This window comes from Protomyctophum bolini (genome assembly GCF_963924005.1).
Source record: "Protomyctophum bolini genome assembly, chromosome: 12".
Classification (NCBI taxonomy): Eukaryota; Metazoa; Chordata; class Actinopteri; order Myctophiformes; family Myctophidae; genus Protomyctophum; species Protomyctophum bolini.
The window spans coordinates 18,786,679-18,813,630 of NC_137873.1; the positions used below are offsets into that span (position 1 = coordinate 18,786,679).

A 26,952-nucleotide genomic window follows, 5' to 3' on the forward strand; every position below is an offset into this window, starting at 1 on the left:
GTGAAAAGTGCTATTGAAATAAATGTATCCTTTACTACATTTTAGAGGCAAATATTGTTTGTTATTTTGTACTTATTTTGTACTCATCTGAGCCTACTTTTACTTTGTTATTGTTTGATGCCAATACTTTTGTACTTTTACTCAAGTATAATATTATGAATTCAGGCCCTTTACTTATTTACATAAATTTTATATTGTGTTATTGCTACTTTTACATAACGTCTTTGTTCGGGTGGAAACCTCATTATGTCCAAAACTGTTCTAGATTCAAATTCAAAAATACAAAAAGCTCGTCACATGGCACCACGTTCCAAGCTTGTGGATCTGACACTTTTGTGTGACGCTGTAGTATGATCAAGTAGGGCGTTAATTCATGAAAAAAGAACACAAAATGTTTTAATATGGCCGAGATAAGAGGTTTCTACCCGACAGCAACAATAAGTAAAGATCTGAGTACTACTTCTTCCACTGCCCAGGAGGCCTTGCAGTTTGCCGTGGACAAGTACAACCATAGATTCAATCACACCTTCCTCCGCCAAGTCTACAGTGTGCTCGGGGCTGAGGTTCAAACAAAGGTTTGGATCTTTTGGAATTATGCATTTATTCATATTCTCCTGTATTCCGACTTAACAGCAAGTCATATTTAATATGATATTCTGTTAAAATAATAAGAAATATATTTTCAACTGGGCCAAGTTGCTTGTGAAGTTGTGATAATGGGTGTATAATAAATTGTTATCTGGAGAAAAAAAATTGACCCAATATATATATATATATTATATATACTTTAATCTTTATCTTGAATTGTTTGTTAATATTTATCTTGCACTATTGGAAGTCCAAACATTGCCAGCAATGATTGCTATTTGACAGTTTGAAGCCATAGCTATAGCTTACTCTTCTCCCTTTCAGGAAGTGTCTGGCTGGAACTACATATTTGCTGTGGAAATGGGAATGAACACGTGTATCGATGGCACTACAGCGCTCCGCATTAACAGCACAGACTGTGTGGTACCTGATGACCTGCAACTGGTTCAGGTAATAGCCCCATCTATCGTCTGTCGGTGGAAACCTCATATAGGCCTATGTCCTAAGTGGTTACTTGTCAGGATCCAAATTCAAAAATATCAAAAGTAGGAGATCGACAAGCTTGTAGATCTGTTACTTTTGAAGCTTTTGTGTGACGCCGTATGATTAAGTTTACAAAAATATTAGTTATATTTAACATTAGTTTACAAATATAAATAATAAAATAAAATAATAATATAAAATAACATTCGTTTACAAAAATAAATAAATCATAATAATATGTAGATAGGTTTTTTTCTTCTTTTTTTGTCTGATGTTGGCAATAACTTTTAAACCACTGGAAAGCCTGCTTATTTCCCTTCGTAAGGATCATGCATTTGGGGCGATTGAACAGAAGCAGAATTGGCAGAAACATTTTCATGTATTGCTGAGAAGCATTATTAAAAATATCTTATAATATTTTACTTGCTATTGAACACCCCACATCTGTGTGTGTGTGTGTGTGTGTGTGTGTGTGTGTGTGTGTGTGTGTGTGTGTGTGTGTGTGTGTGTGTGTGTTTTAAAATATTTAACTAATGAAAAGTATTACAAAGTGCTTCTGACTAAACCTCCATTCGATCCTCAAACCAGTAAAACGTTTTTTCCATCATTGATTACAATGTCAAAGTCAGACAGAACAAAATCCACATAATGGTTAAAAACATCTTAACTCAAATTGCACTGTATTCGCGCAAAGTAATAATAATAATAAAATGATACATTCAAGTATCTGACAATGTATAAATCACTATACCAAATTTGACGAGGCAGTATTTCCCTACTGAAAAGATAATACTTTGGTTTCTGCCCAACAGCAGAGATATTAATCTATCTACAGTAAATAGAGTAATTGAGATATAAAGTTACATTCAATATAAAGTGAGGCTCATACAGTTAACTCATCCAAACATGTGGCACATCTTCAAGCTAATGCATAATACATTATTTAAATTATTATGTTGAAGGTGTGCTGCATGTTGGTATTATTTCGTATGTCAATATTACATTTACATCACAAAGCAGCTTGTTTTACGTTTAGCCAAATTTGGCCTGTGAGCTTGTTTTGTCCCTCTCAATACAGTACTTCTTGGACATAGATTTATTGTTAAAATATGACATTATTTTAATACATAAATGCCCAATGTGAGTTTGAATTTATTGTTTTGTACCCCCAGATTTACAAGTGCCGATTTGGAGTGTGGAGCCAAACAACAAGTCATTGGCTGACAAGCCTATCCTGCGATAACCACGAGCAAGTGAACCTATAAGGTTCTCAAACATTTTCACGTGAAGGACGGCCAAATTATGGATTTGGCTGCGGAACCCCATCAGAAAATATGTTGAGCCTGCATGGGATCCCTATGGGATTTGTGTTGTTAAAATGTTTCAGAAATATTTAAAATATTTCAACAAAGAAAGTAAACAAATAGCAAATCTGCAAGCTCACAACACATTGTATCGCAGTGTGTTATGAGCTTGCACTGGCTATCTTCAAATAACCGATGTATATAGGTTGACGTGGATTTTGATGCTATATTAACACATTTGGCTGGGGACCACCTTCACCTTGTCGGACCCAGGGTTGTCCAAAATCGCCACAAAAGGCCTCTGCCCGGGCTCTGGACATGTGCTCTGACATGGGTACAACGGGTATTGCATAGCCGGGTGGGGCATGGATCTCCGACTCTGTGCTCTACAGCCGGGCACTGGTCTAGTCTTCATAAAATTGGTCCACACTATTGTTCATTATAAAATACCAACATGTTTTTCTACTCAGTCTGTGTCTCATAGGAGGGCTATGGGCAGATCAGAAACCCGTCCACCAGTGACATCATTGTTAGGCAAATCACTTTTTAAACAAGATTTTCTTTTCTTTTTTACACAAATATTTAGATTTTTATGATTAACGATGGCTTCCATTTTCGCATTGCAACTTTTCAGGACTAGAAAGGACATGCATGATTTTCCCATCAGGACACGCCCCCCTCATCTAGACTGAGTGGCAAAACATTGAGCAGCATGGTGTTGCTCCAGTTCATCTTTCTTTGGAAGCGCTCATTGGAAATCACTCAACCGCCCTGCGTATCACCTGTTTCTAAATGTCACATAATGCAGGAGGCAGCAAAATGTTGTGTTATTGAAAACAAGCACTTCCAAACTCTGACACTTAGAAATATAATCAAATGCAGGGCATTTCTTGACAGAAAGTAGCTCATAACGTTTATATGGTGAATTTTCATGAAACAAAAACTTTGCAGATAGAAAGAGGATAATTCAAGCTTTTCGTTCAGCTGCAATGTTGGTGAGTTAACATTAGTGATGCACTGAATATTCGGCCGCAGAAAGTATTCGGCAGAAAATGGCTAAAAATGCATTTTCGGCCTATTCGGTTTCGTCCCAAATAGGCAGAAAATATATCACCGAATAGTGTATGCAATTAATGCATTCAAAAGAGCTGAATAAATGTTTTATGGATCCATAATAGTGATTATTATTTAAGTTAAGTTTTGCCATAACCATAACATAACATTTGTAGAATCAAACTCAGGTTAATGGGTTAAGTGGGGATACTAAAACAGCGATATTCAGTTACACTTCATACCAATAATACTGTGAGGGTGTAGGTATGTTAAGTGATAACCACTTTCAACATGGCATTATAGGCAAAAGCTTTCTAAATCTTTCGACTTTTCCAAACATCTACAAGCTTGTAGGTCAACAATCTTTGCTATTTGTTGTACAACAAAGTATATAGTGCGTAAGTGGCATTCTGGACTAGACCTGTCTGGCTGGAAACATTGTGGTTGCAAGGACTGACCTTCTGACCTTTCAGCTACAGGACTGTGTCACAGTCATTACCCGGTGATTGAGAGATAATTTATTCTGTACTTACTCTGTATGAACATACTATTTTAACTAGTGATGCCCCGAATATTCAGCCGCAGAAAATGTTCGGCAGAAAATGGCTAAAAATGCCATGACAAAAAGGCCATGACAGCAATGGTAGGAAAAAAGATGTATAATATTAATCATATTCGGATATTCGGTATTCGGCCAACTGTTTCCTATATTCGGTATTCGGCCAAGAATTTCCCTTTCGGTGCATCCCTAGTTAACATTGTTAAATGCAATCAGACAGGACTTTTCTGTTTTGGATGTACTGTATGGGCTGTCAAGGCCAGAAAGTAGTTTTTTGCCACTCAGTGGGCGTTCCCGCATAACTTCCAGGTACGATGATGTCACGCGCATAGAAAGCCTGTATTTTCTATTTGCTTGGATTTCCGAGCGATGATGTCACTGGTGGACGAGTTTCTGAACTGCCCAAAGCTCCTATGAGACAGAAAATAAATGTATCATGAGGACCAATTATATGAAGATAGAAGTGGTGAAGTGGTCCTTTAACTGCTTGTTCCTTGTCTCATTCTCAAGATGTGAAAGAATGTCAAATTACATTTTCATTTTATTTCATTTTTTTATTATCATTTTACACCTGGTTAGATTTGGCTACACTGCCATTTGAACAAAAGACAACATATTGGACTGTAGATATAATAGCAATGAAGTTGCATTATTAGACTATTTTCCTGCTGACATTTCTCGGATCCTTCTAAAGGCCCAATGCCCCATGGATTGGACTGACCTAGGATAGAAAAAACAAAAAACAAAAAAAAACTATGTCTACATGTGAATGGGCTCGAGGCATGTGCAATACTGTGGCTGTCTTGGTTTGTTTTTCTTTTTGCTTGTTTTTCTTTTTCTTTTGCTTCCTATGGTATGGTGTGGATGATGGCGTAGATGAACTGGAGGAACCCCCCCTGTCCTAATGTTTTTTTTTGTTTATTTGTTTTGTCTGCCTGTCAGTTTGGTAAAGTATGTCTTTGTATGCACTGTACGTGCACATTTTTAAAAACCAATAAAAATATTAAAACAATAGCAATGAAGTGCAAGCATGAGACAAATTAAAGGCTGAAAAAAGACTGAATTGTTTTGGTTGTGTTCACTTACATCTCTGTGAGTGTCAATTCCTTGTGCCCATTTACAGTAATTGTGTTTAATTGTCTAGTCAAAGAAGTTATTTGATTTGTGCCATGGCGCATTGTGTGCGATTTGCTCTTTAAGTTTCATCACCCCATTGCGCAGCAAATATATAATCTACAATAATCTAAAATTCCCCAGAATCAGTAACACGTAGATGATACTTGTGTCAACCAAATGTGGTTTTATTCAAAGGCAATTAAAGGCTAGATGGCAAGGAAGCAACAGGTGTTGCAAGTCTGTTTAATTAATCTGATTTCCCGAACTTTCCTTTTCGCTTGATACCGTTTCGTAGAGAGGCATACACAAGACAGCACACGTTGCTCTTCCATGGGCCATAGTGTAAGGCAAGATATCACTGGGCATAATGCATAATAGATATGGATCTTTTAAAGGCAATGGCATGTGGCACGGTGATTGGAATAATTAAACCACAACTATGCATAATGTAACTGGTAACAGAGGTGTTTTAAGGATTTAGGCTGTGGCACAAGATAGCCAATTGTTACGGGGGCACGCCTCTTACGCAATGCTAAATCCCCAAATTACGGATAAAGTGCCCCTGACGCAAGACAGGGGCAGACCCACTGACACTCTTGTCAGTGGGTCAGAAAGGTTTTTCTCTGTGGACATGCTGGTGTCTCTTTAGCCTGACTGAGATAATAAAACTCTTGTCACAATGTTTACACTGGAAAGGTCTTTCTCCAGTGTGGAGTTGCTGGTGCCTCTTAAAGTCACCTGTTTGACTGAAACTCTTGTCACAATGTTTACAGTGAAAAGGTTTTTCTCCAGTGTGGACACGCTGGTGTGTCTTTAGGTGATGTGACAGACTGAAACTCTTGTCACAATGTTTACACTGGAAAGGCTTTTCTCCAGTGTGAACACGCTGGTGTCTCTTTAGCCTGCCTGACGTAATAAAACTCTTGTCACAATGTTTACACGGGAAAGGTCTTTCTCCAGTGTGGATACGCTGGTGTGTCTCCAGCTTACCTGATTCATTGAAACTCTTGCCACAGTGTTCACAGTGGAAAGGTCTTTCTCCAGTGTTGATACACTGGTGTTTCTTTAACTGACCTGATGTAATAAAACTCTTGCCACAGTGTTCACAGTGGAAAGGTCTTTCTCCAGTGTGGACATGCTGGTGATACTTCAGGTGAGATGACCAAATGAAACTCTTGTCACAATGTTTACACTGGAAAGGTCTGTCTCCAGTGTGGACACGCTGGTGTACTTTCAGGTAAGCTGACCGAGTGAAACTCTTGTCACAATGTTTACAGTGGAAAGGCTTTTCTCCAGGGTGGACACCTCCACTTGTCTCCCCCAGATCATTATTGTCTTCAATGACTTCAGTGTCAGATTCAAGTTCAACTTCAACTTCAGAGCAGTGTGAAGAGATGACTTCATCAACTTCACTTTCCACTGATAGTAACTTCAATGCTGACCCACCAGGCTCCTCTGGTCTTTCAAGTAGCTCCTCCTGTTCCTTTTTAATGTGTGGAGGCTCTGGTTCCACCTGGAGGGGACTGAGGCTCCTCTCCTGTTCAGGAGAAACCTCCTCTTTACGCTCAACCATGTACCGGATGGCTAGGAGCAGAAAAATAACATGTTAGACAACACTGGATTCCTAAAACGTAAATCTACATTTCTATCTTCCGTGTTCCATGTACAAAGCTTTTACTTACTAAGACTAACAAAACATTTACTAAACCAGTAGGACGCCTAAGAGTGAGAAGGGCGAGTGCACGCATCCGCCTTGTTGACGGCAGACTGCTGGGCGCGCGATGGCGCTTTGGCATGGGGGATTAGATCAACATGGAATTAATTCTGTACAGGCCATATAAGGAGCATGTCTTGTGTACAGGGTTTGAGGAGGTCAGATCAACAATATCAGAACAGGTCAGCGCCCTATATGGAGATCTAAGTGTGGTAGCGGGGACATTCGCTTGAGTGTACAGCGTTTGATGAGGGCACATTGACTGTATTAGCCCCTCACCCACTAACATCACATACTTCAAATACTCTGATGACACTGCCATTCTCGGACTGCTCCATGACAATAACTCTATTACGGTCTATCAGAATACCATTTCTCATTTCACACAGTGGTGCACTGACAACTACCTAGAGTTGAATGTGGTCAAAATAAAAGAACTGGTCATTGAAACAACAACCCACACTGGACTTAACCCACTCCTCATTAATGGTAAAACAATAGAACAGGTCGACAGCTTCACATATCTTGGACTCACACTGGACAATAGACTCAGGTTTGATCAACACATTACATCTATCCAGTCACGCTTTCAGCAAAGACTCCATGTAATCCGTAAACTAAGATCATTATCTGTTGCTCCTCATCTTCTGCTATTATTGTACAAAAGCATTATTCAACCTGTTCTGTTGTACTGTTCTGCATGTTTCTACACCATACTGTCCATGCCTAACAGGAACAAACTTTTCAGTATCACCCGTATTGCTTCCAAAATCATCGGACTTCCTACACCCACACTTTCTGATATGAACAATAACGCCATCACACGACTAGCACTCTCGATATCAAATGACACTGACCATCCTCTGTATCGTTTCTTTAACCTCATGCCATCTGGACAAAGATACAGAACCTTGCCATGGAAAAAGGTCCGTTTTAGTAGGAGTTTTGTCCCCTCAGCCATCGCGGCATTAAACAAACTGCCCCGCCGATAGGATGGTTCTGTACACAGCTTGTGGGGACCTCATGTTTTATTTATTTTTTGTACTGTCTTGGTGTTATGTGCTCTGTGTTTTTTTTTATGTGGGTGTTGAACTGTTGAACAGATTGTGAAGACAAATAAAGATTATTATTATTATTATTAGTGTGCAACAAGCAAGTATGCACTCGACAGAGTGCAGTTCTAGTTTTATATAGTTTATGGAGGGACAGACAGTAGGCTGACAGGAAATGAGAGATGGGGGGAAGACATGCAGTAAAGGTCGTCGGGATCGGGAGTCGAACCCGCGGCACACTGCCAGACTGGATTACCAGCCAAGGTGCCTGGGCCCTGGACCAATGAGCCATGGCCCAGGCCGAAATTGGCATTTTCATAGTAAATGGCAATAAGTACAGGTTGTTGTTGAAACTAAAAATCACACCTGTGTGAAGTGAGGGCCAGGGGCGCTAATATATTAAAGTCTAACTCATGTTGATTAGGTGATGTAATGTGATGTAAAACAAACGGTGTAACACAAACATTATACGCCATTAATAAAAATAAAGAGACAATATGACGTAAACGACACATTATGACGTAAATTTTCCCAATGCATTTACTAAACAAACTTAAGACAAACATTAAACCTGTGTATAGGAGGGGCTAGTGCCCGTCAAAAACCAGTCTTTGAGGTTTTAGCTAGCCTCGGTACCCAGGCTTTTATTTTCGTTCTGGTTTTAGCAAGATTCTAGCAAAATACACATTTTAAAAAGTGACCTGAATTAATATTGTTGGTGCTATGATGGTTTCTATGCCTCATATTGTTCTTAATATTTAGCTTATAGTTATTGTTACAGCATAAGTGATTCTCTCTTATTCCTTATTTCCTTATGTACACTTTCTTGCTAACAGAATTACATGTATTTGGGGGCAGATACATGACTGTGGAGGGAGATTTCGTTTTCCGGTTTGGTTCATTCATGGTGACGCTCGCTGGCTTTGATATGGACACTAAAAAGATTGTAATAATTATTACCATACAAGTAAAGAAGAGAATTTGATATCCCTCGTACTGGTTATTCCTTGTTGACATCTCGCAACAATATATTTTTGTTGTATTACCCAACAAATGAATTATGGTGATAGAACAAACATATTTTGAATCATTAAAACATTTTTTACACTTAAATGGTTTACTGTACCTTTACATTTTTTGACTGATAAAGTATTCCATCAATCAATTCTTATGTGAGCTGGGAGTAAGTTAGGTTGTAGTCCAAGCCATTACAACTAGATGTATGCAGTATGTATGTCACCTCCAAAATAATTCATAACTCATGCCTGACGTGTGCATGACGTGGTCATAGGAGCCATGAATCGGTTTATTGCAATCATGAATGGGTTGATTGTTATTATGATTTAAAGTATATTATCTAAACTCACTGCGTTGCACTCTGCAAGACAGTGCCGAAATCAAGTGTATGTTACTGCATTGGCTATTTCTCACCTGAAATGTTTTAGGAAACGTTATGTTGATAAAATTATTATTAATTAATAACGTACCATTCTGCCATCCTCTTTGTTTGTTCAGATTCAACTGAGTAACTAGCAATCGCCCTGAGATTGGGAGATCCGGGTTCAATCTTGTGGCCGGGTCATACCAAAGACTATAAAAATGCCTGCTCCCTGCTCTCAGCATCAAGGGTTGGAATGGAGTAAATCCACCCAGGATAAGGATGCTAGGGTTCAAGTGGTTAAACCTTAAATCAAGAAGCTTATAAAAAGCTTGTCAAATATCTGCGTAATCTCACATAAATCAGACTCACAGAACCATTTCTAGACTTATCACCTCCTAAAAAAAATGCCATTAACAAAATCTATCCAGGTATTTCTGGCTTTAATGGCTGGAGGTGGTTCTGTTTCATTATGTAGAAGAAAACACTCGTGAAGTGATGAGATGGGGAGCACGGGCGCAGTCAGTAAAACATAATACAAAATAAAATTCAGATGGGGAACACAAGAAGTACTGATTTATTATGGTGGTGTGTGTGTGCCACAAGACATGATGATCAATTTGTTAAATCATCTGAAATACAAAAATACAAGGGGTCTATGACCAAACAATGAAGCAGTAAAAAAAAAGGTGGCGATAGCTAGAGGAACGTGTGTTCTTTGGGTACCAAAATCAGTAAGATTCATCCTTGCTGGATGCAAGGACTATTTACTGTAACTTTTAGAAGAAGCAGCATTCAGATTTTCTTGAATGTGGTTCTATTATTTATTTTATATTACTACTATTAGTGTATGTAGTTATGTAGCAGAATCCAGTTAAGTGAACGTTTCGTGAAGATTCTTGTAAACCATGTTTTTTCTGTTCTATGGACCCTAGAGGACACAAAAAAAACGGTTTACATTTTTTTTTCGCGCCCTAACAATATTTTATCACCATGGCAATACATGGCAATGTGTAGCAATATTCCGTGTCTGTCTGTATTTCTGTCGACATCATTTCTCCAAATCTGCCAGGCCGATTTACACCAAATGTGGTCCAGGAGTGTATGATGTGCTCTGGAAGACCCCATATAAATTTCACCACGATCGGCCCATAGGTGGCGCTACAGCACCAAATTCAAAACGAAATTTCATGATTATTCACAAACTACTTGTCCAATTTCAATGACATTGGCTAGGTTGTTGTACCATGGGCTGAAGCACAAGCCCAGAAAGTTTGACCACAATCCACCAATAGGTGGCGCTACAACAACAGATTCAATATGCAATTTCACAAGGTGCATAAGCTACCTGACCAATTTTCCACAAAAACCTTGAATAATCAGTAACGGACAGTTTTATTTAAAATCAAAGGGTTTATTTACGAATGTGACATGCTCAACTGTACAAAGAATCACTGTAGGTATCATCGTCATCACTCTCAGCATCATCTTTTGTATGATTATCACATGAACCCTCAGCAGCCTCACATTTGCAGAGCACTGTGCATGGAAGGTTATTACTGTTGCAAGAACAGCGGCCGCTACACTTGCTGGCAACACATGCACACTTGACGAGTTCAACAACGGCCTCTGGTGCAGGTGGAACCTTTGAGACTACAGGGACACCTTCCATCATCTTGTTGCTTCCATCCTAAAGAAAGTGCATCTAAAACCTGTGGCTCAGCAACGATGTCTTGTGCCCATACATTGGCTTGCCAATGTGCTCGCAGAATGTGTTCGACGATGGACCCTTGCGTTGGACATATCTTTTCAACACCCTGATTGCCCTTGAGCTGTTTAAATATGTGCCACCAAAGTACTTCAGCTGATTCATACCCAGGTTTGAAAAGCTGACACACAAACTTTTCACACCCGGCTAACACCTCCAAGGATGGATGAGGGCCAACACCAAGTTCAGCAAGTGCATGGAGAACATCATCACCAGTCTTCATGAACGATTTGAAGCAGGAAGATTTACCTTTTCCTCGGATGTGACCAGTGGTATCGCAACCAGTGAGTGTGTGGAATCCTGGCAATGCGGCTGCTCGTTTTACTATTTCACCTTTCCGAACAACCATCTCCTGCACGACAGCCATGCCGTCAATCAAGATACTGGTCAACACTTCTGCAGATGGGCTACTCTGCATGTCTATGGATTCTTCATTAGATTCCATCTCTGAAACCACTCCTTCCAATTCATGGATGAGGGCAGACTTGGCTGTAGTCTGCAACAGAGAACCATCAGACTTCATTAAGCTGGCATTGTGATCAGCAAATTCGTGTGTTCCCACAATGTTCTGCAGGTCCAGTTCTCTTGAGGACTTGGCAACGAGAAGCAAGCGAACAAACAAGGAGTTTGTTGCTTTCAAGCTGACTATTTCAGATGATGCCTTAAGCTTGATAGTTTTGCATCCATCTTTCCAGGTCAGATACTTCAGCTTCGTCATTTTGTCCCACATGTTCTTTTCCCCTCTGACCCTCTCATTCACAAAAGTTCAGTGCTCTGCTCCCTCGTAACTCTTGCAGAATGTTTCACTCGGAGTGTTGACATAAAGGCGCAAGACTACACAGATCTATACTTGCTATTTGACAACTATACAGTGACAAACTCCATGAAGGACAGAACAAGACATCTCTGTAAAATAGAGGATAACACACCAGTCAAAGACTTCAAGGCTTTCCTCGGAAGCAAGGAAACCAAGGCCAACCTCGTCCTCTACCTTGCACAAAAAGCTGTTGATCTTTGCAAGCTACCAATCACAACACACACACACAAGGGTGTCATGTCCACAAACACAAAAATGGTGAACATCACAAGTACACAAGAAGAGGCGGATACGTTACTGGTTATGTATGCCGCAGCAGTGAGTCGTTTATGTAAAACGCCACATATATACTCATGTGACACTGATGTTTTGCGGACGATAAAACTCAGACCAATCTACACGGCCATTGGCCCCAAACGAGCAGCCGCATTGCCAGGATTCCTCACGCTCACTGGTTGCAATACCACTGGTCACATCCGAGGAAAAGGTCAATCTTCCTGCTTCAAATCGTTCATGAAGACTGGTGATGATGTTCTCCATGCACTTGCTGAACTTGGTGTTGGCCCTCATCCATCCTTGGAGGTGTTAGCCGGGTGTGAAAAGTTTGTGTGTCAGCTTTTCAAACCTGGGTATGAATCAGCTGAAGTACTTTGGTGGCACATATTTAAACAGCTCAAGGGCAATCAGGGTGTTGAAAAGATATGTCCAACGCAAGGGTCCATCGTCGAACACATTCTGCGAGCACATTGGCAAGCCAATGTATGGGCACAAGACATCGTTGCTGAGCCACAGGTTTTAGATCCACTTTCTTTAGGATGGAAGCAACAAGATGATGGAAGGTGTGTCCCTGTAGTCTCAAAGGTTCCACCTGCACCAGAGGCCGTTGTTGAACTCGTCAAGTGTGCATGTGTTGCCAGCAAGTGTAGCGGCCGCTGTTCTTGCAACAGTAATAACCTTCCATGCACAGAGCTCTGCAAATGTGAGGCTGCTGAGGGTTCATGTGATAATCATACAAAAGATGATGCTGAGAGTGATGACGATGATACCTACAGTGATTCTTTGTACAGTTGAGCTGTCACGTTCGTAAATAAACCCTTTGATTTTAAATAAAACTGTCCGTTACTGATTATTCAAGGTTTTTGTGGAAAATTGGTCAGGTAGCTTATGCACCTTGTGAAATTGCATATTGAATCTGTTGTTGTAGCGCCACCTATTGGTGGATTGTGGTCAAACTTTCTGGTCTTGTGCTTCAGCCCATGGTACAACAACCTAGCCAATGTCATTGATATTGGACAAGTAGTTTGTGAATAATCATGAATTTTTGTTTTGAATTTGGTGCTGTAGCGCCACCTATGGGCCGATCGTGGTGAAATTTTTATGGGGTCTTCCAGAGCACATCATACACTCCTGGACCACATTTGGTGTAAATCGGCCAGGCAGATTTGGAGAAATGATGTCGACAGAAATACAGACAGACACGGAATATTGCTACACATTGCCATGTATTGCCATGGTGATAAAATATTGTTAGGGCGCGAAAAAAAAATGTAAACCGTTTTTTTTGTGTCCTCTAGGGTCCATAGAACAGAAAAAACATGGTTTACAAGAATCTTCACGAAACGTTCACTTAATTACACAATGACATACACTATATTAACATTATATCACATTTGCACTCTGTTGAAGCACAATTATATAATAATTATTATTATACAATAATTTCACTGCCAATAGTGCAGCTAGCACAACTGTTGTATTGGATAATGTACACCTGAAGCTGAAAAAGAGAGACTTACAGAGGTCTGGCTGGTCTTCAGGTTCCTTCTGTTTCACTGAAACGGGTCTGGAGGATGTATCTGCACCTGCTGTCTGGACTCCACACACAGAGTCTGGAATGAAACAATAAAAATCCCAGATGAGTATTGGATTAATTAAAAACAAACTCCTCTCATGCTCAACTTCAACAACCTTTTGTTAATCACTTATCAACTGGTCAAGTAGCCTTTTCACATGAGCACTTCAATTATGAATAATAATGGACCATGGACCAGAGCTAGGTTGGAACAGGGTATTTGCAGGATGGCTGGTATTTGCAGGACGTAAATCTGTCCGATGGAAATTAATTCCCACGGCTCAGCTCAGTTTCAAATCAGTCGTTTTCTAATTCTAATCATTTTGTGCTGGAGGAAAAAATATAGCCTATAAATGTTTTCTTTTTTCAGGTAAACACTCTCTCTCAAGACTCCCCCAATTTCTGGTTCTTTATAAAGAAAATAGTTTTATTTAAAAAAAAAGGGCATACAGAAATAACATTGTTATTTTTAACATCCTGTTAAAACATTTTAATGTTCCTATCAAAATGAAAATAAACTGGAGTTTTCTAGATAACAGTTTAGCTTGGTATTTCTTACCAGTAACAATCAAGCTATCAGTGAGTTAAACATTCAACATTGTAATCCTGCTCTTCTCGTTACCAGTAGACTTCACTAAAGATCGATTGATCACCTTTCTTGTGTACTGTGACGAATTCACACACCCTCCTATCAATCTCTTGGAAGGTTTAAACTTTAGCCGCTCTGAGGGCCGCGGAAAGCCTTTCTCTGACTGTTTGCATGTTTGAGACGTTCTTTTTGTGCTCGCCATTTTCGAACGTGACATTCTGTGACATCGTACTTTATGGCCGCTTGGCAGTTGTTTGATGACTCAGCCGCGTTGATAACCATCATCTTAAAATTGGCATCATAACTTCTCCTCTGTTGTATACACTTACACGTCAAGTCGTTGTGTCCGTGTGTTGCTTCCATCGCTCGATTCATGTGTATCAACCCGGACGAGAGAGGAACGGACACAGTCAGTCGTCGCCCGTGGGCCGTGCCTCTCTCTCGCCCGGGTTGAAACACGTCTCACACACACTATTTTGAGTTCCTACAGAAGCCCCTTTAATCCATGCTTTTAACGCTCGTTTAGTTTAGAACATAAACAGGTGGGAGTCAGGTAAGGAATCGGACACAAAATAAAGGGAAAATAACTCCCACTGAATTAATAATGTAACATGAATTCCAAAGCAATTTCTTATTTCTTAAACAAAATAAAATACCTAAAGGTTTACAAATAGATGGACAGTTGGGCACAATATTTTCTGGGTGACTGGGCAGTGGGCACCACTTGGACATGTGGGCAATAGGACAACTGGCACCTTTGGAGGGGTGGGCACTGGGCACTTACAGCCTGGGCACTAGAGATATGTGGGCACTTGGACAACATGGGCACTATAGAGATATGTAAGCACTTGGACAACTGGGCACCAAAACCATCTGGGCACTAGGAACAACTGGGCCCTTGGACCACCTGCCTTAGGGTGTTTTTTAGTTTAGTTTAGTTTTTACCTTTAAATGCTGTTTTTGGTAAGTGATATATTTAACCCATTTAACGCAACACAACACAACAACGAGGTCAAAGGTACACTATAAGAGTTTATTTTCCCAAATAGAACTGAGGCCAAAAGTAGCCTACATTATAGCAGAGTTTCAAAGTACAACAGAAGAGTGTATTTGCCTAAATAGGAGTACTGTTAAAAATAGAACAAACTGGGGAAATTGTAAAATACAAAAGAAGAATGAAAGAGTACTGTTAAAAAAATGTTAAGATTGAGAAAAGCATAGCTACACACTAGACCAAACATCAAATACTGAGTAGCATAAATGAACGATTTTCATTTTATACCCGGTATAAAACTATATCTTTTTAGATTATGTGAAGTTACAAACTACAAAGCCATGGCAAATAAAAAGACGTGCAATATGATTCATATAAAAATATTAATAACGTTTATTAATGATAAAATAATGAAGGAAGACCACAAGACCACAAAAGTGTGTACAGTACTTAAACAGATGTAAAAATGGAGACATTGACATGGTGAGTGTGTTCTCAGTGCATAACCTCAACAAAAAGGTAAGACTCTGGTGATTAGATGATTCTATTGCAGAAAATATAGAGCGAACAGGAGAACAAACAGATACTTTTCAATCATCTAATCCTCATGCTTTAGAGTCTAAAGCCTGATGTTTACTTTATCGGTATGATGGTGGCGATGCCACATGATGTGACCTATACTGTATGCATGGGGATCAGGCTTCAACACACCATTGTCTGGAAGGATTTTAAATTTTTTGTGCTATTCTACTCTAATGAAAACAAATGTAAATTATATAAAGTATTATTGTAATAATAGACCTAGTGTGCTCTTGAGTGTCCATTGATTCTGTTAAGAACAAATTGCAGCTAAGAAAACAATGGTGAATGTCAGAATCTTCGTGAAAACTGCGTAAGGGCAGTCACTAGCCTGGTTAACCCCAAGTTAGAAAACTGCTTCCACTCCCATTTAAATGTATTGGCAGAATCCGCCCTCATAAATAGAATAAAAGTGTTCTGTGACCGTGCCCTAAGTGGGACTTAAGAAGAAATGACTTGGTTTGTTCATGAGGCCCATTTGGTGATTCACACACAACTTATATAGAGAAGAATATGGTAGAGAAGTGTATGGTTTCCCTTGAGCAAGGCAAGGCAATTTTGCTCCGAAATGTTCCAGCAGAGCTGAGGTCTACAACAGTGGAAAACTAGGGCACTATAGCTGTCCCTAATAGTGAAAATGTAAACACTGCTGAAAATGTGCTGAGCAAATAATCCCCAAATACAAATTAAAACATTAGTACAGGACAAGGACAGGTGCAAAAGCAAGAGTATTATCAGGGGATCAATAATAACTATGCGTAATTTGCAAAATGTAAAAACAAAAGTACAAAGACAGAAACCCAAATGTGTTTTATATCAAATTATGTCAGTTACAAAATAATCATCATATTTCCTCACATAAATATAAAACGTTTTATTGTTCCTTTTTTTGTTCCTTTGTCCTAGAGATCTTCTACGATATGTGCTGCGATAAAAACAAAAGTTTTCTCTAGTAAGAGCAAGGCGGTGGAGGTGGTAGGCCTTTTTGTTTCTTTTTAACTGACCGTCGCAGGAGAAATCTTTACCGATCGTCCAGTGGAAGAAGCGCTTCACTGTTCCATCCATCCACTGTCCCATGAGTTGCATCATGTACGCTCACTCAGTGTTTGTCAGTGGTTCACAAAGTGTGGTCCAGCCAGGACCATTTGCTTCGATTTATACGATCTCAGAGTTATGGGGCTCCTCGGTTTATATCCATCCATGGGTCCCTTGGATCAAGGCGCTATATAAATGCACCATTTACCATTTACGTGGATGGGATTCAAGCTGGGGGGTTGTTGACCAGCAGCAGCTCATTGGGTTTTGCCTTCTGCTTGTTTTTCTGGCTCCACGTCCAGTTCAGTCAGACAGCTGTAGCAGATTATCTGGGTGTATTTGGTGGCGAAGGCTAGAACACGACAGAGAGAGAAAGGGAGAGGGAGAGAGGCAGAGAGAGGGAGGAGGGGTAGGATGTTCGAGAGAAGGAGAGAGACGATTACATTAAATCACATCATAGGACAGACTCAGGGCCCTATCTTAACCAGGCGGTTAACCAGGCTTACTCCTTATCCCTAAACTTATTTGAAATGCTGCTGCTGTTGGTAATGTTCAACCCGACTCAAACCTTACCGTTCAACCTGCCTATGAACCTCGGCCTTCTGTCCTCAGGCAGGTAGATGGTGACGAAATAGACGGGCACCCCAGACAGGGCGATGCCAATACCGATGAGGGAGTTGATGGTGTCCCCGTACAGAGGGACAATGACCAGGAACAGACTGCACACGCAGTACACGAACGGGAAGAACAGGGAGATCTGTGGACAGGAGGAGATCAAACTGCTTTAGTCCGTGGCGGTAAGTACCACCAACACACCCCCAGTCAGTGCCTTTACCGGTTCTGTCTGTGGCAGACAGTGTGGATGACGGATTGGACTACACAGCCACATGAGGTGGACTCATAAGAAATAGAGATGGATTGTCATCATCGGACACGATGGACAACCAACCGTAACATGTGTGTTATTTATAGGACAAAATTATTTCCATTCAAGGTGAAGCCGTAAGAACACAGTTTATTGTGAAATGCAAAGGCCAGAAAAGCTAAAAGCATTAATTTCCTTATCTGTCCTGTCACCCAAGCCCCAGGGGGCATGAACCCTGTTCTTCTCTGTCCAAAACTCCTCTTTAAAGCAGCATTTCACCTTTTCAAACCACACAAGTCAACTCCATGTTACAGTATGATGAACCCCCTCTGGCATGGGACAGACCGGGCATTTTTCCACAGATGGTTTAGGACCCTTTATCCCCCTAAGAAAAGGAAATAAACCTTCCTTAACCTTACCCTCACTAAGGCTAATCAGCTCAAAGACAGGCTTTCAGGGCAATGAGCTACAATAGTATGGGCTTGGAGTTAATACTAAAACATATAATCGTGAAATGATGAATCAGCATTTGACGAATTGACGGACCAATATTTTCTCTAGCATGTGCGTGTGTGTGAGACGAGTGTGTGTGTGTGTGTGTGTGTGTGTGTGTGTGTGTGTGTGTGTGTGTGTGTGTGTGTGTGTGTGTGTGTGTGTGTGTGTGTGTGTGTGTGTGTGTGTGTGTGTGTGTGTGTGTGTGTGTGTGTGTGTGTGTGTGTGCTACCTTGACAGGTCTGTGTCTGTCAGGCTGTGTGTAGCGGAGGTAGATGAGGCCGGCCACAGACAGACCCACATACAACCAGTAGCTGAAGCTGAAGTAGTTTATGAGCTGAAACACGTCCTCCACACACAGGAAGATCAGCCCCATCAGACCCTGAAACGGCACAGAAATGCACAATCAATCAATCAATCAATCTATCTATCTATCGTATACAGTATATCATGCTGTGATGAGGTTGATATGTAGTACTCATCTACAGTACCTGGTGTAACACAAATAATACACTACGGTATGATATGTTGACTGGCTACACAGTGACAGTGGTTGGTCCAAGTGAGAATGCAGGCGTTAAGCCTCCACGTTTGAACAGCCCTTTAGGTTTAACCGTCTATATTAATGTAATTAATGTAATATATGTATGCTTAAGTTCTAATTATGCTTTTAATTGGTGATAGTGTGATGTTTTTAATTGGTGATGGAGATTTCTGCCCGACAGCAAAGATAATAATGATGTGTGAATGGTTCTTACATTGAACAGGAGAGCAGGTATGGGTGTGTAACGCTCCAGATGGATTAAACTCAGGCTGTTTGGGAGATGGCCTTCTCTGGCTCCAACGAAAAATAGTCTGCGTGGTTCAAACAATCAAGGATTAGGAAGAATCAATAATCACCAGTTGTCACATCAAACGTTTACACGAGGTATCAAGGAGCGTGTGAAAGGATTTCATGCAAGCTTCCATGAATTAATTAGCTCCACATGATCAGTAGAATGATTGTGACTGTATATGATCATTGCTAGGATAGCATCAGTGATTGTAATGTGTGTGTGTGTGTGTGTGTGTGTGTGTGTGTGTGTGTGTGTGTGTGTGTGTGTGTGTGTGTGTGTGTGTGTGTGTGTGTGTGTGTGTGTGTGTGTGTGTGTGTTTACCTTGAGGCAGCGATGATGGAAGCATTGAGTCCACCATAGCAGGACATAGCTACTGATACAGGAATGATCCACTTGAATGGACCCAGCACGGCATTCCCAAACGTCTGAGGAGTCAGGCAGGAGCACACCAGTCTATTAATAACGCATTGATCTGTGCTAGGGCTGCATCAGCTACTTGAACAAGTCGATTTAATATACTACAAGAACATAATCAATTTTGGGGGAGCATATTATCTAAAAGCTCATATAGCACATCACAATGCAAGGTGCTGTGAGCTTGTAGATCAGCAACTGTAACTGTGCCCTTTGTTCTATGAAGAATCATAGTAATACGTTTAGTTGATTATTAAAAATCATCAGTTAGAATTACTCTGCGTATATGCATTCATGATGCCAACATGGCTGTCTTGAGAGACTTGCAAATAAAAGACTATCAAATAGCAGCAGATATCAATCCTACTCTAATTATTCTGGGAATTTCAGATTCCATTTCTATGTTGAAAAGAGCAAAGCAGTAACTGTTCTCATAATAGGTCTGATCACAGCTAAAATATACACAATATAATATGTTTTGACACATTGGAAGACAGAACAGGATTCCACATTTAAATAGACATATGGCTGTGAGTCCATATACCAAGCTGACATGGCCATCTAGTGGCCACAGTCGGTATGGGTGTGGAAGCAGCCTGATGGCTGTGAAAACTGTCCTTTATATCTGCTTGTTCAGTAATTGACACTATCGCCTGCCTGATGATCAGTGGCGGTTAAAGTACTCAACCCCAGTACTTGAGTCAAATATTACCTCAACTACAAGTGAACAATGCTCAGTCAAACTTGTACTTGGGTAGTGGAGTTCTTGCTTTTAAAATAACTTAACTATTCATTGATTGGAGTATTCATGGAGCTTTACAGTACTGTGTACTGCTTTTAGCAGTGTGAACAGCGTGTGGTTGTGAGTGTCTCTTACGATCCACTTAGCCTTTTATGTTCATACCGTCTCATGTGTGTATGTGGATGAGCTCATCAAACGGGACAGAACTTGTGAGGGGTGACCGGGCCTTGAGAAGAGAAGAGCGCTCCTATATTTGGCCAAGCATGTAGGTCAAGAATAACTACAGTGACCAGTAGACAGTGAGAGAGTAGCCTTACGGGTGCTTGTGTAGCCTACAACAAGTAGAACTATGTGACCTTACCACAGCATGTAGGTCATTCAAGAACTACATGGATCTTACCACAGCCACGGCGTCACTGGCCAGCAGAGACGGCATGTCCAGGACTACATAGTATGCCACGTTGGTCAGCAGGTAGATGATGGTCACTATAGGCATGGAGATGGCAATAGCCAGTGGAAGATTCCTATAAGGTTGACAAAAAGACATGTCAAAATGTCATCAGACATTTATATAGCTGGGGAGCGCTGGAAGACAGGAAACAATAAATGAAGAAACATGTTTTTGTTCTGGTATTAAAACAGCCCATCACATTACAGCTATGTGAGAAAAGGTTGGATATAGAGTTTGGATGAAACCTCTCGCTGACTCGAGTCAGGAAATTCAACTCTCAACCGGATAAACAAGTGAAATTGGAAGTGATGATCCAAAGAAATGAGAAATGACAAAATTGTAACTAGACAACTATTTGAAGCTGATTAATGGGTACTCTCTCCTGACCGAATGAAATCACAGCAACTTTAATATTAAACTTTGGACTTTTTACTAATTAATCCCAGAGTCATGATTTTAAGGTCATCAGTCATTTTGTATCAAACTTTTAAATCAAGATTTTATTGATTTATTTTTCAGTAGTGACTATAAAGCTGTATAGCAGAATAGTCTGATGAATATGGAACCAGGAACACAACAGATGACCTTGAAATGGGAAGTACTGTAGTTTGACGTTGAGGAAACTTGGACAAAGGACAAGGACAAATCATACAATTTCCTTGATTATAACAACTTCAACCGGCCTGATTTAATTGGTTTAAGCTGTGGATGCTATTATACATTTCAGGAAGTAGGCCTACCATCAAAGAGGATGTGCAGTAAAGTGAAGCAGATCGAATTACTTTTAACGGGCCCACATTGTGAGAATTGTTGAAGTCCCCACGATTAAATGGGTAATTTCCATGAATGCAATGGATTGTTAGAGCTAAGTAGGGCTCCAACTATTGATTATTATTATTTTATCATATTCTAAGCGAGTATTCTACTGATAACTTGTTAACTCGTGTGTGTGTGTGTGTGTGTGTGTGTGTGTGTGTGTGTGTGTGTGTGTGTGTGTGTGTGTGTGTGTGTGTGTGTGTGTGTGTGTGTGTGTGTGTGTGTGTGTGTGTGTGTGTGTGTGTGTGTGTGTGACACGTGTGTACCTCTCAGGATTCTGAATCTCTTCTGTGACGAAGTTGAGTGTGTCCCATCCGGAGTAGGAGAACAGGGCTGAGTAGAGGGCCAGTGCGATGGCCCCGGGGTTTGTGGTAGAGCCCTGAAATGGACTCTCCAGGTTGTTGAGCTCTCCTGCACAGAAAACAGACAAAATGTTCTAAAAACTGTGTGCTACAGTACGTTATTCCTTCCAACAGACTCATATTGCTCTTCCACTGTATTCATTCACATACTCTTCAAACAACAGTTTGGAATAGGTACTGAAAGAAATGACACCAGTGTAACAAAATTATGTCGCTAATATTGTACTTCACTACTTTGAGAATAGCCTACTACTTGAGTAATTAACTTTACTACATTCATTCCAGCACTGTTTTCACCTTACCGCTTGACAACTTAAGGAGTCCCACAACAATGATGAGGATGAGGGACATGAGCTTGACGAAAGTGAAGACGTCCTGGACCAACGTTCCCCATTTCACATAGGCACAGTTCACAAAGATCAGCGTGCCTGCGTAACATGTACAGTAAGAGAACGTCACGTCAGCTAAGTGTGGCACAAAGCGATGCATTTCAAACTTGCAGATCTGCTACTTTTGAATTTGAATCCTGAAAAGTAACACTTTTGGACACCCGACAGATGCTATCGTTCACAAAGATCAGCGTTCCTGGTAACATAAAGCAAGAGAACACTATTAACCCTGTTGTCTCTATTTTAGGATAAGATTAACACATTTGTCAAAAATAGCTACAATATCAGTATAGCAGCTATTTTTCATTCAATGAAGTCGTTAAATGGAGTGATTGAGTAGAACAAATAATAATAATCCTCCAGTCTAAGATTTCATGACATGCAAAAACAAGAAAAACAAAACACGAAAAAAAGAAAAGAAAGCCACTTTACAGTATGGTTTGGTTATGGATATATCAATTTGAACACAACAATTTGTACAGTTTCACAATAAAAGTTGCCGTTGAAACAGGAGGGGAAAGAGACAGAGAGAGAGATAATGAAAACATGCTAGCAACCACAGCGTTCATGTAACATGATGATGTTTGTTCATGCTAGTCTCATTTGCTGTTGCATGTGTTGCATGCTGTTGCATCATGCCTGTGTGAGTGCACGCTGTGTTGCATGTGTAGATGTAGACGCATTAACAATATCTGCATTAACCTCTGTGGCAGCTGCTACTTACTAAATGGGGATTTATTTAAACATTCAATGTGCGTCTGCATGCGCATGCGTAGACATGCAGCATGTAGTTGTAACAATAGGTCGCAGTTTACTATGAAAATCTGCATTTCATGTCAGTCAGTCACGCCTTGTGATATGGCCGTCTCCATATATGAAGATCACGACACTGACCTCATCAAACCCTGGATAGCCATAGCCTACATGAAGAAGACTGGATCATTACCTATAGATCTGCATATACAGTATGGAGCTGGCCAGCAACTCTACATCTGACCTCAAGGACACCATGTTGATCTGACCTCATCAAACCCTTAGATCTCCATATACAGTATGGAGCTGGCTTGTTCTGACATTCCATATGTTGATCCTCCCCACCCATCCTTTCTTTCGATTTCTCCCTTTTGACTGAAACCTGTCCATTCAAACTCCAGACGGGAAAGCCCCAAAGCCATTAGCGCAGCCGGCAAAAACTAGAGTTCTCAACAGGCCCGAAAATTAAGGCCCAGCCCTACCTGGGCCCTAACTGGGCTGGTCCGAATTTGCTGGTCCGAATTTGAACACTGTGTTGTGATTGGTCGAATGCCCTTCCGACTTGAAAAGCACATGACAGCTTCCTGCTCTCAATTTATATGGGTTGGAATTAGGCTACTATCTGTAGCATTCAAAGAATTAGGCTACTATCTGTAGCATTCAAAGATTGTGCAAGAGGCACTACTTTCAATCTGGCCTCCCTATTTTGGTCTACCCGTCTACTTTAGGCTTTTGTGAACACCCCACAAAAGCCTGGCTTGAAAACTGTCAAAGGCCTGAATAGTCGATAAAATGACATGTTTCCAAGTGAAATATCACTTTAACTCTGCCTGTAGATGAGCTATTTCGGCTACTTTTGGCATGACACTGGTACTTTACATAGAACTGGGTTTCAGGTCATTGTGTACTGTAGGCCACTGCTCAGCTGTGGCCTGGTCTACATACAGTATGTGGCACATTCTATGTCTGGGTACAGAAACTGATGACGCTGCCTCTCTCTCACCTAAATACCAAATCACAAAGGCAGGCTATAAAATACTGATGGCATTTAGTCTAATTATAGCATGCCAGACAGGGTGACTGGAGTTACTGCACGATTGTGTTTGCACTGCAGAGTGCAAGTGCAAGATCTCCTACCGGTGGAAAGTACATTTACTCAAGTACATTTTGAGGTACTTTTACTTTACTGGAGTATTTACAATTTACAATAATTTTACTTCTACTCCATTACATCTCGGATCCAAATATTGTACCTTTACTCCACTACATTTATTTAGATAGATAGCTTTTTATTGTTATTGCGAAACATATTAGGCTAAGCATTTCATTTACAAGCTCACAATGCGTCATGATGCTGTGCATTGTGAGCTTATAGATCTGCTATTTTCAAAATATTTTTATAATAATATATTTTTTTGGGGGGGGTTTGCCTTTATTGATAGTTACAGTAGGTTGACAAGAAACAGGGAGAGAGACGTGGGGAAAGACATCAGGTCATCAGGATCGGGACTCAAACCTGTGACACACAATCAGGCTGGATTACCAGCCTAGGTATTGTAAGTGGGACCCCAAATAATTGGCCATTGGGTTGGCGTGTTCAGAGGACAGATGGGTCGGCTGCGAACGCTTTCGAGTGGGCCTCGACAATCCAGAAAATGTTGGGAACCGCTGGTTTAACCATCAGATTTAGGATTGCTACAATCATCGCCGGGTGACGGTTGCCAGTCTCCCATTGTTCCTTGTGTAGCAGAGTGGCTTCGAGCCTCAGACTGAAGACCATAAAAGCCTAATATCTAACCAGCCCAAGGGGGAAGTCCCCTTTAGGCTAGTGTATGAGATGTTAGTGTCCCTTCACCTTTTAATTTTGTTGTACATGTTAATAGATCGATCTATTCCCGCGCGGGAGACCAGCTAGGGTTTGAATCCCCGTTACATTGGTGCCGTGACCCAGAAAGAGTTTCCAAGTGGGGGAGGTCAAACTGCATGGGGGTGAATGTAACAGAGTGACTCAGAGCCTCTGCCTGAGGACATCTCCCAGGGGCCGGGCCCTTTAGGCTAGTGGTTAAGATATTTGTTCCTGCTCAGGAGACCCAGGTTCGAATCCTGTGGCCATTCCACTTACACAGGCAGGCGGCAGCGATGAGGCGCACAGCGTCGTACGGCGGCTGGCAGGTGGGGTAGAAGGACTCCACCAGGTAGTTGGCGAAGGTGAGCGAGATGATGGCCTGGCTGGCCGGCTCGACCAGCAGAATGGACGTCCACAGGCGGATGAAGGCCAGGAAGCCGCCAAACGACTCCAGTATGTAGGCGTAGCTCGCGCCCGACTTGGTGATGGTGGTGCCCAGCTCGGCATAGCACAGCGCCCCGAACACGGAGAAGACACCGCCCAGCGCCCAGACGACCAGAGACAGCCCGTAGGAGGCGCTGTGCATCAGCACGCCCTGTCGGAAAGATCCAGCACTGTTAGAGTTAACTGCCCTGTCGGAGAGATCCAGTGCTGTTAGAGTTAACTGCCCTGTCGGAGAGATCCAGTGCTGTTATAGCTAACTGAAAGTAACCAAATAACCAAAACTAGAATAGAAAAAAAAGAAAGAAAAGGAAAACAAATAGTTAACTGAAATAAAAAAGGCGCCCTTTCCACAAACTAAACTATAGCAAACAAACAAACTAAACAACAAATCATATACACAAATGAAAAATGCAAAACTCCGATAACCTTGGGCGAGACGAAGATGCCAGAGCCAATCATGTTGCCTACGATGAGACAGATGCCGTTCACGAGGGAGATCTCTCTCTTCATCTGCATCTTCCCACTGCTGGGAGCCTTCAGGTCATCCTCAGACGGAACCCGTGATGAACCGGGGCATGTGGACTGGGTCATGGACAGCACCTTGTGTCTGATGCTGCCCATCCTGACAACATGTTTACACAACATTACGAGTCAAACAGTGGTGTCAAAAGTACTAAAATGTTATACTTGTGTAAAAGTATTCGAAATAATCCGTTACGTGTAAAAGTCCGTAATTCAAGTGACTTAAAGGAAAAGTACAAAAGTATTGGTGTCAAAAAAAATTCAAATGGTAGAAATGTATACAGGGTGGAATATGGATATATTGTATGTTTTGTAATAATAATCTAAATCTAGTAACAAGTAACTACTGTATAGTAGGCCTAACTAAAGTTTTCAAATAATTGTACTGAGTAAAAGTACAATAATTGCCTCTGAGATGTAGTATGTAGTAAAAGTATTAAAGTAATTGGAAATATTCCAGTTAAGTAAATATACCTCAAAATTATACTTAAGTACACTACATTCCTTTATACCACTAAAGCCATTTAGTCTAAATAATCTTATCTGATTTTGATTATTATTATTATCATCTATTTGGGAGGTTGGGGGGTGAATTTCTATTTTGTCTTCTTCAGCTAAATTAATTGATTATTCGATTAAAAGAAATGGGTAGAACAATCTCAGAAAATAATCAATATGCAGCACTAAAGCCAATGATAGTGTTCAAGGTTTTGTTAAACAGACTACTATACAAGCTCAACACTCAAAACATATTTCAGCATGGGTCACTACTATTTAATGTCAGTTCTGTAACGTGTTCTGTTCAAGTTTATCAAACAAAGCAACAAATAAGGCTCCCCTGAGGCCAGATGGTGGCAGACAAACACCAGATTGTATAATTGTTCTTCTCCCAAAAGGTGACTCAGATGCTCATTATTTCTGTCCATTCCAAAGGACCTCCTCCTTCAACACGGAAATAAGCTAATGAAACATAAAAAAAACGTACCTTTTGATTTATTTATTCAACAACAGCTGAAAAGAACGGCAGACTTCGTTGTGGGCATTGGGGTTTGTCCCACTCAGGGTGGACAGTGTGAGCTGTATTATTATTCCTCAGTGTGGGGCTAGTGAAGGAGACCCAGAGTGGAGATGGTGGATGT

The 26,952-nt window shown here is 40.8% G+C and overlaps 3 protein-coding genes across 3 annotated transcripts in view; 1 reads left to right on the top strand and 2 right to left on the bottom strand.

Annotated features, from left to right (window-relative positions):
• LOC308325012 (cystatin-like) overlaps positions 1-3,307 on the top strand; it is a 3,724-nt gene extending 417 nt beyond the window's left edge. The window contains exons 2-4 of the mRNA XM_080777393.1: positions 477-575; positions 913-1,038; positions 2,244-3,307. Coding sequence (XP_080633519.1) covers positions 477-575; positions 913-1,038; positions 2,244-2,336 — 318 coding nt within the window. The 3' untranslated portion in view covers positions 2,337-3,307. The remainder of the gene's footprint in view (positions 1-476; positions 576-912; positions 1,039-2,243) is intronic.
• A 1,014-nt stretch (positions 3,308-4,321) lies between these two features.
• Positions 4,322-16,935, bottom strand: LOC308326130 (uncharacterized protein; the record flags this gene model as incomplete). The annotated part of the gene is made up of 5 exons (XM_080778937.1): positions 4,322-6,687; positions 13,629-13,721; positions 14,603-14,713; positions 14,930-15,028; positions 16,851-16,935. 5 exons carry the CDS (start codon positions 16,933-16,935, stop codon positions 5,711-5,713), a joined length of 1,365 nt encoding a protein of 454 aa, XP_080635063.1. The 3' UTR covers positions 4,322-5,710.
• LOC308325990 (Y+L amino acid transporter 2) lies at positions 15,637-26,952 on the bottom strand. The gene is made up of 11 exons (XM_080778789.1): positions 26,799-26,952; positions 25,718-25,913; positions 25,124-25,442; positions 22,162-22,287; positions 21,764-21,908; positions 20,631-20,754; positions 19,396-19,499; positions 18,997-19,093; positions 18,471-18,620; positions 17,455-17,638; positions 15,637-17,233 (listed from the first exon to the last, which is right to left on the bottom strand). The coding sequence occupies exons 2-11, from the start codon at positions 25,910-25,912 to the stop codon at positions 17,139-17,141; spliced, it is 1,539 nt and encodes a 512-aa protein (XP_080634915.1). The 5' UTR covers position 25,913; positions 26,799-26,952; the 3' UTR covers positions 15,637-17,138.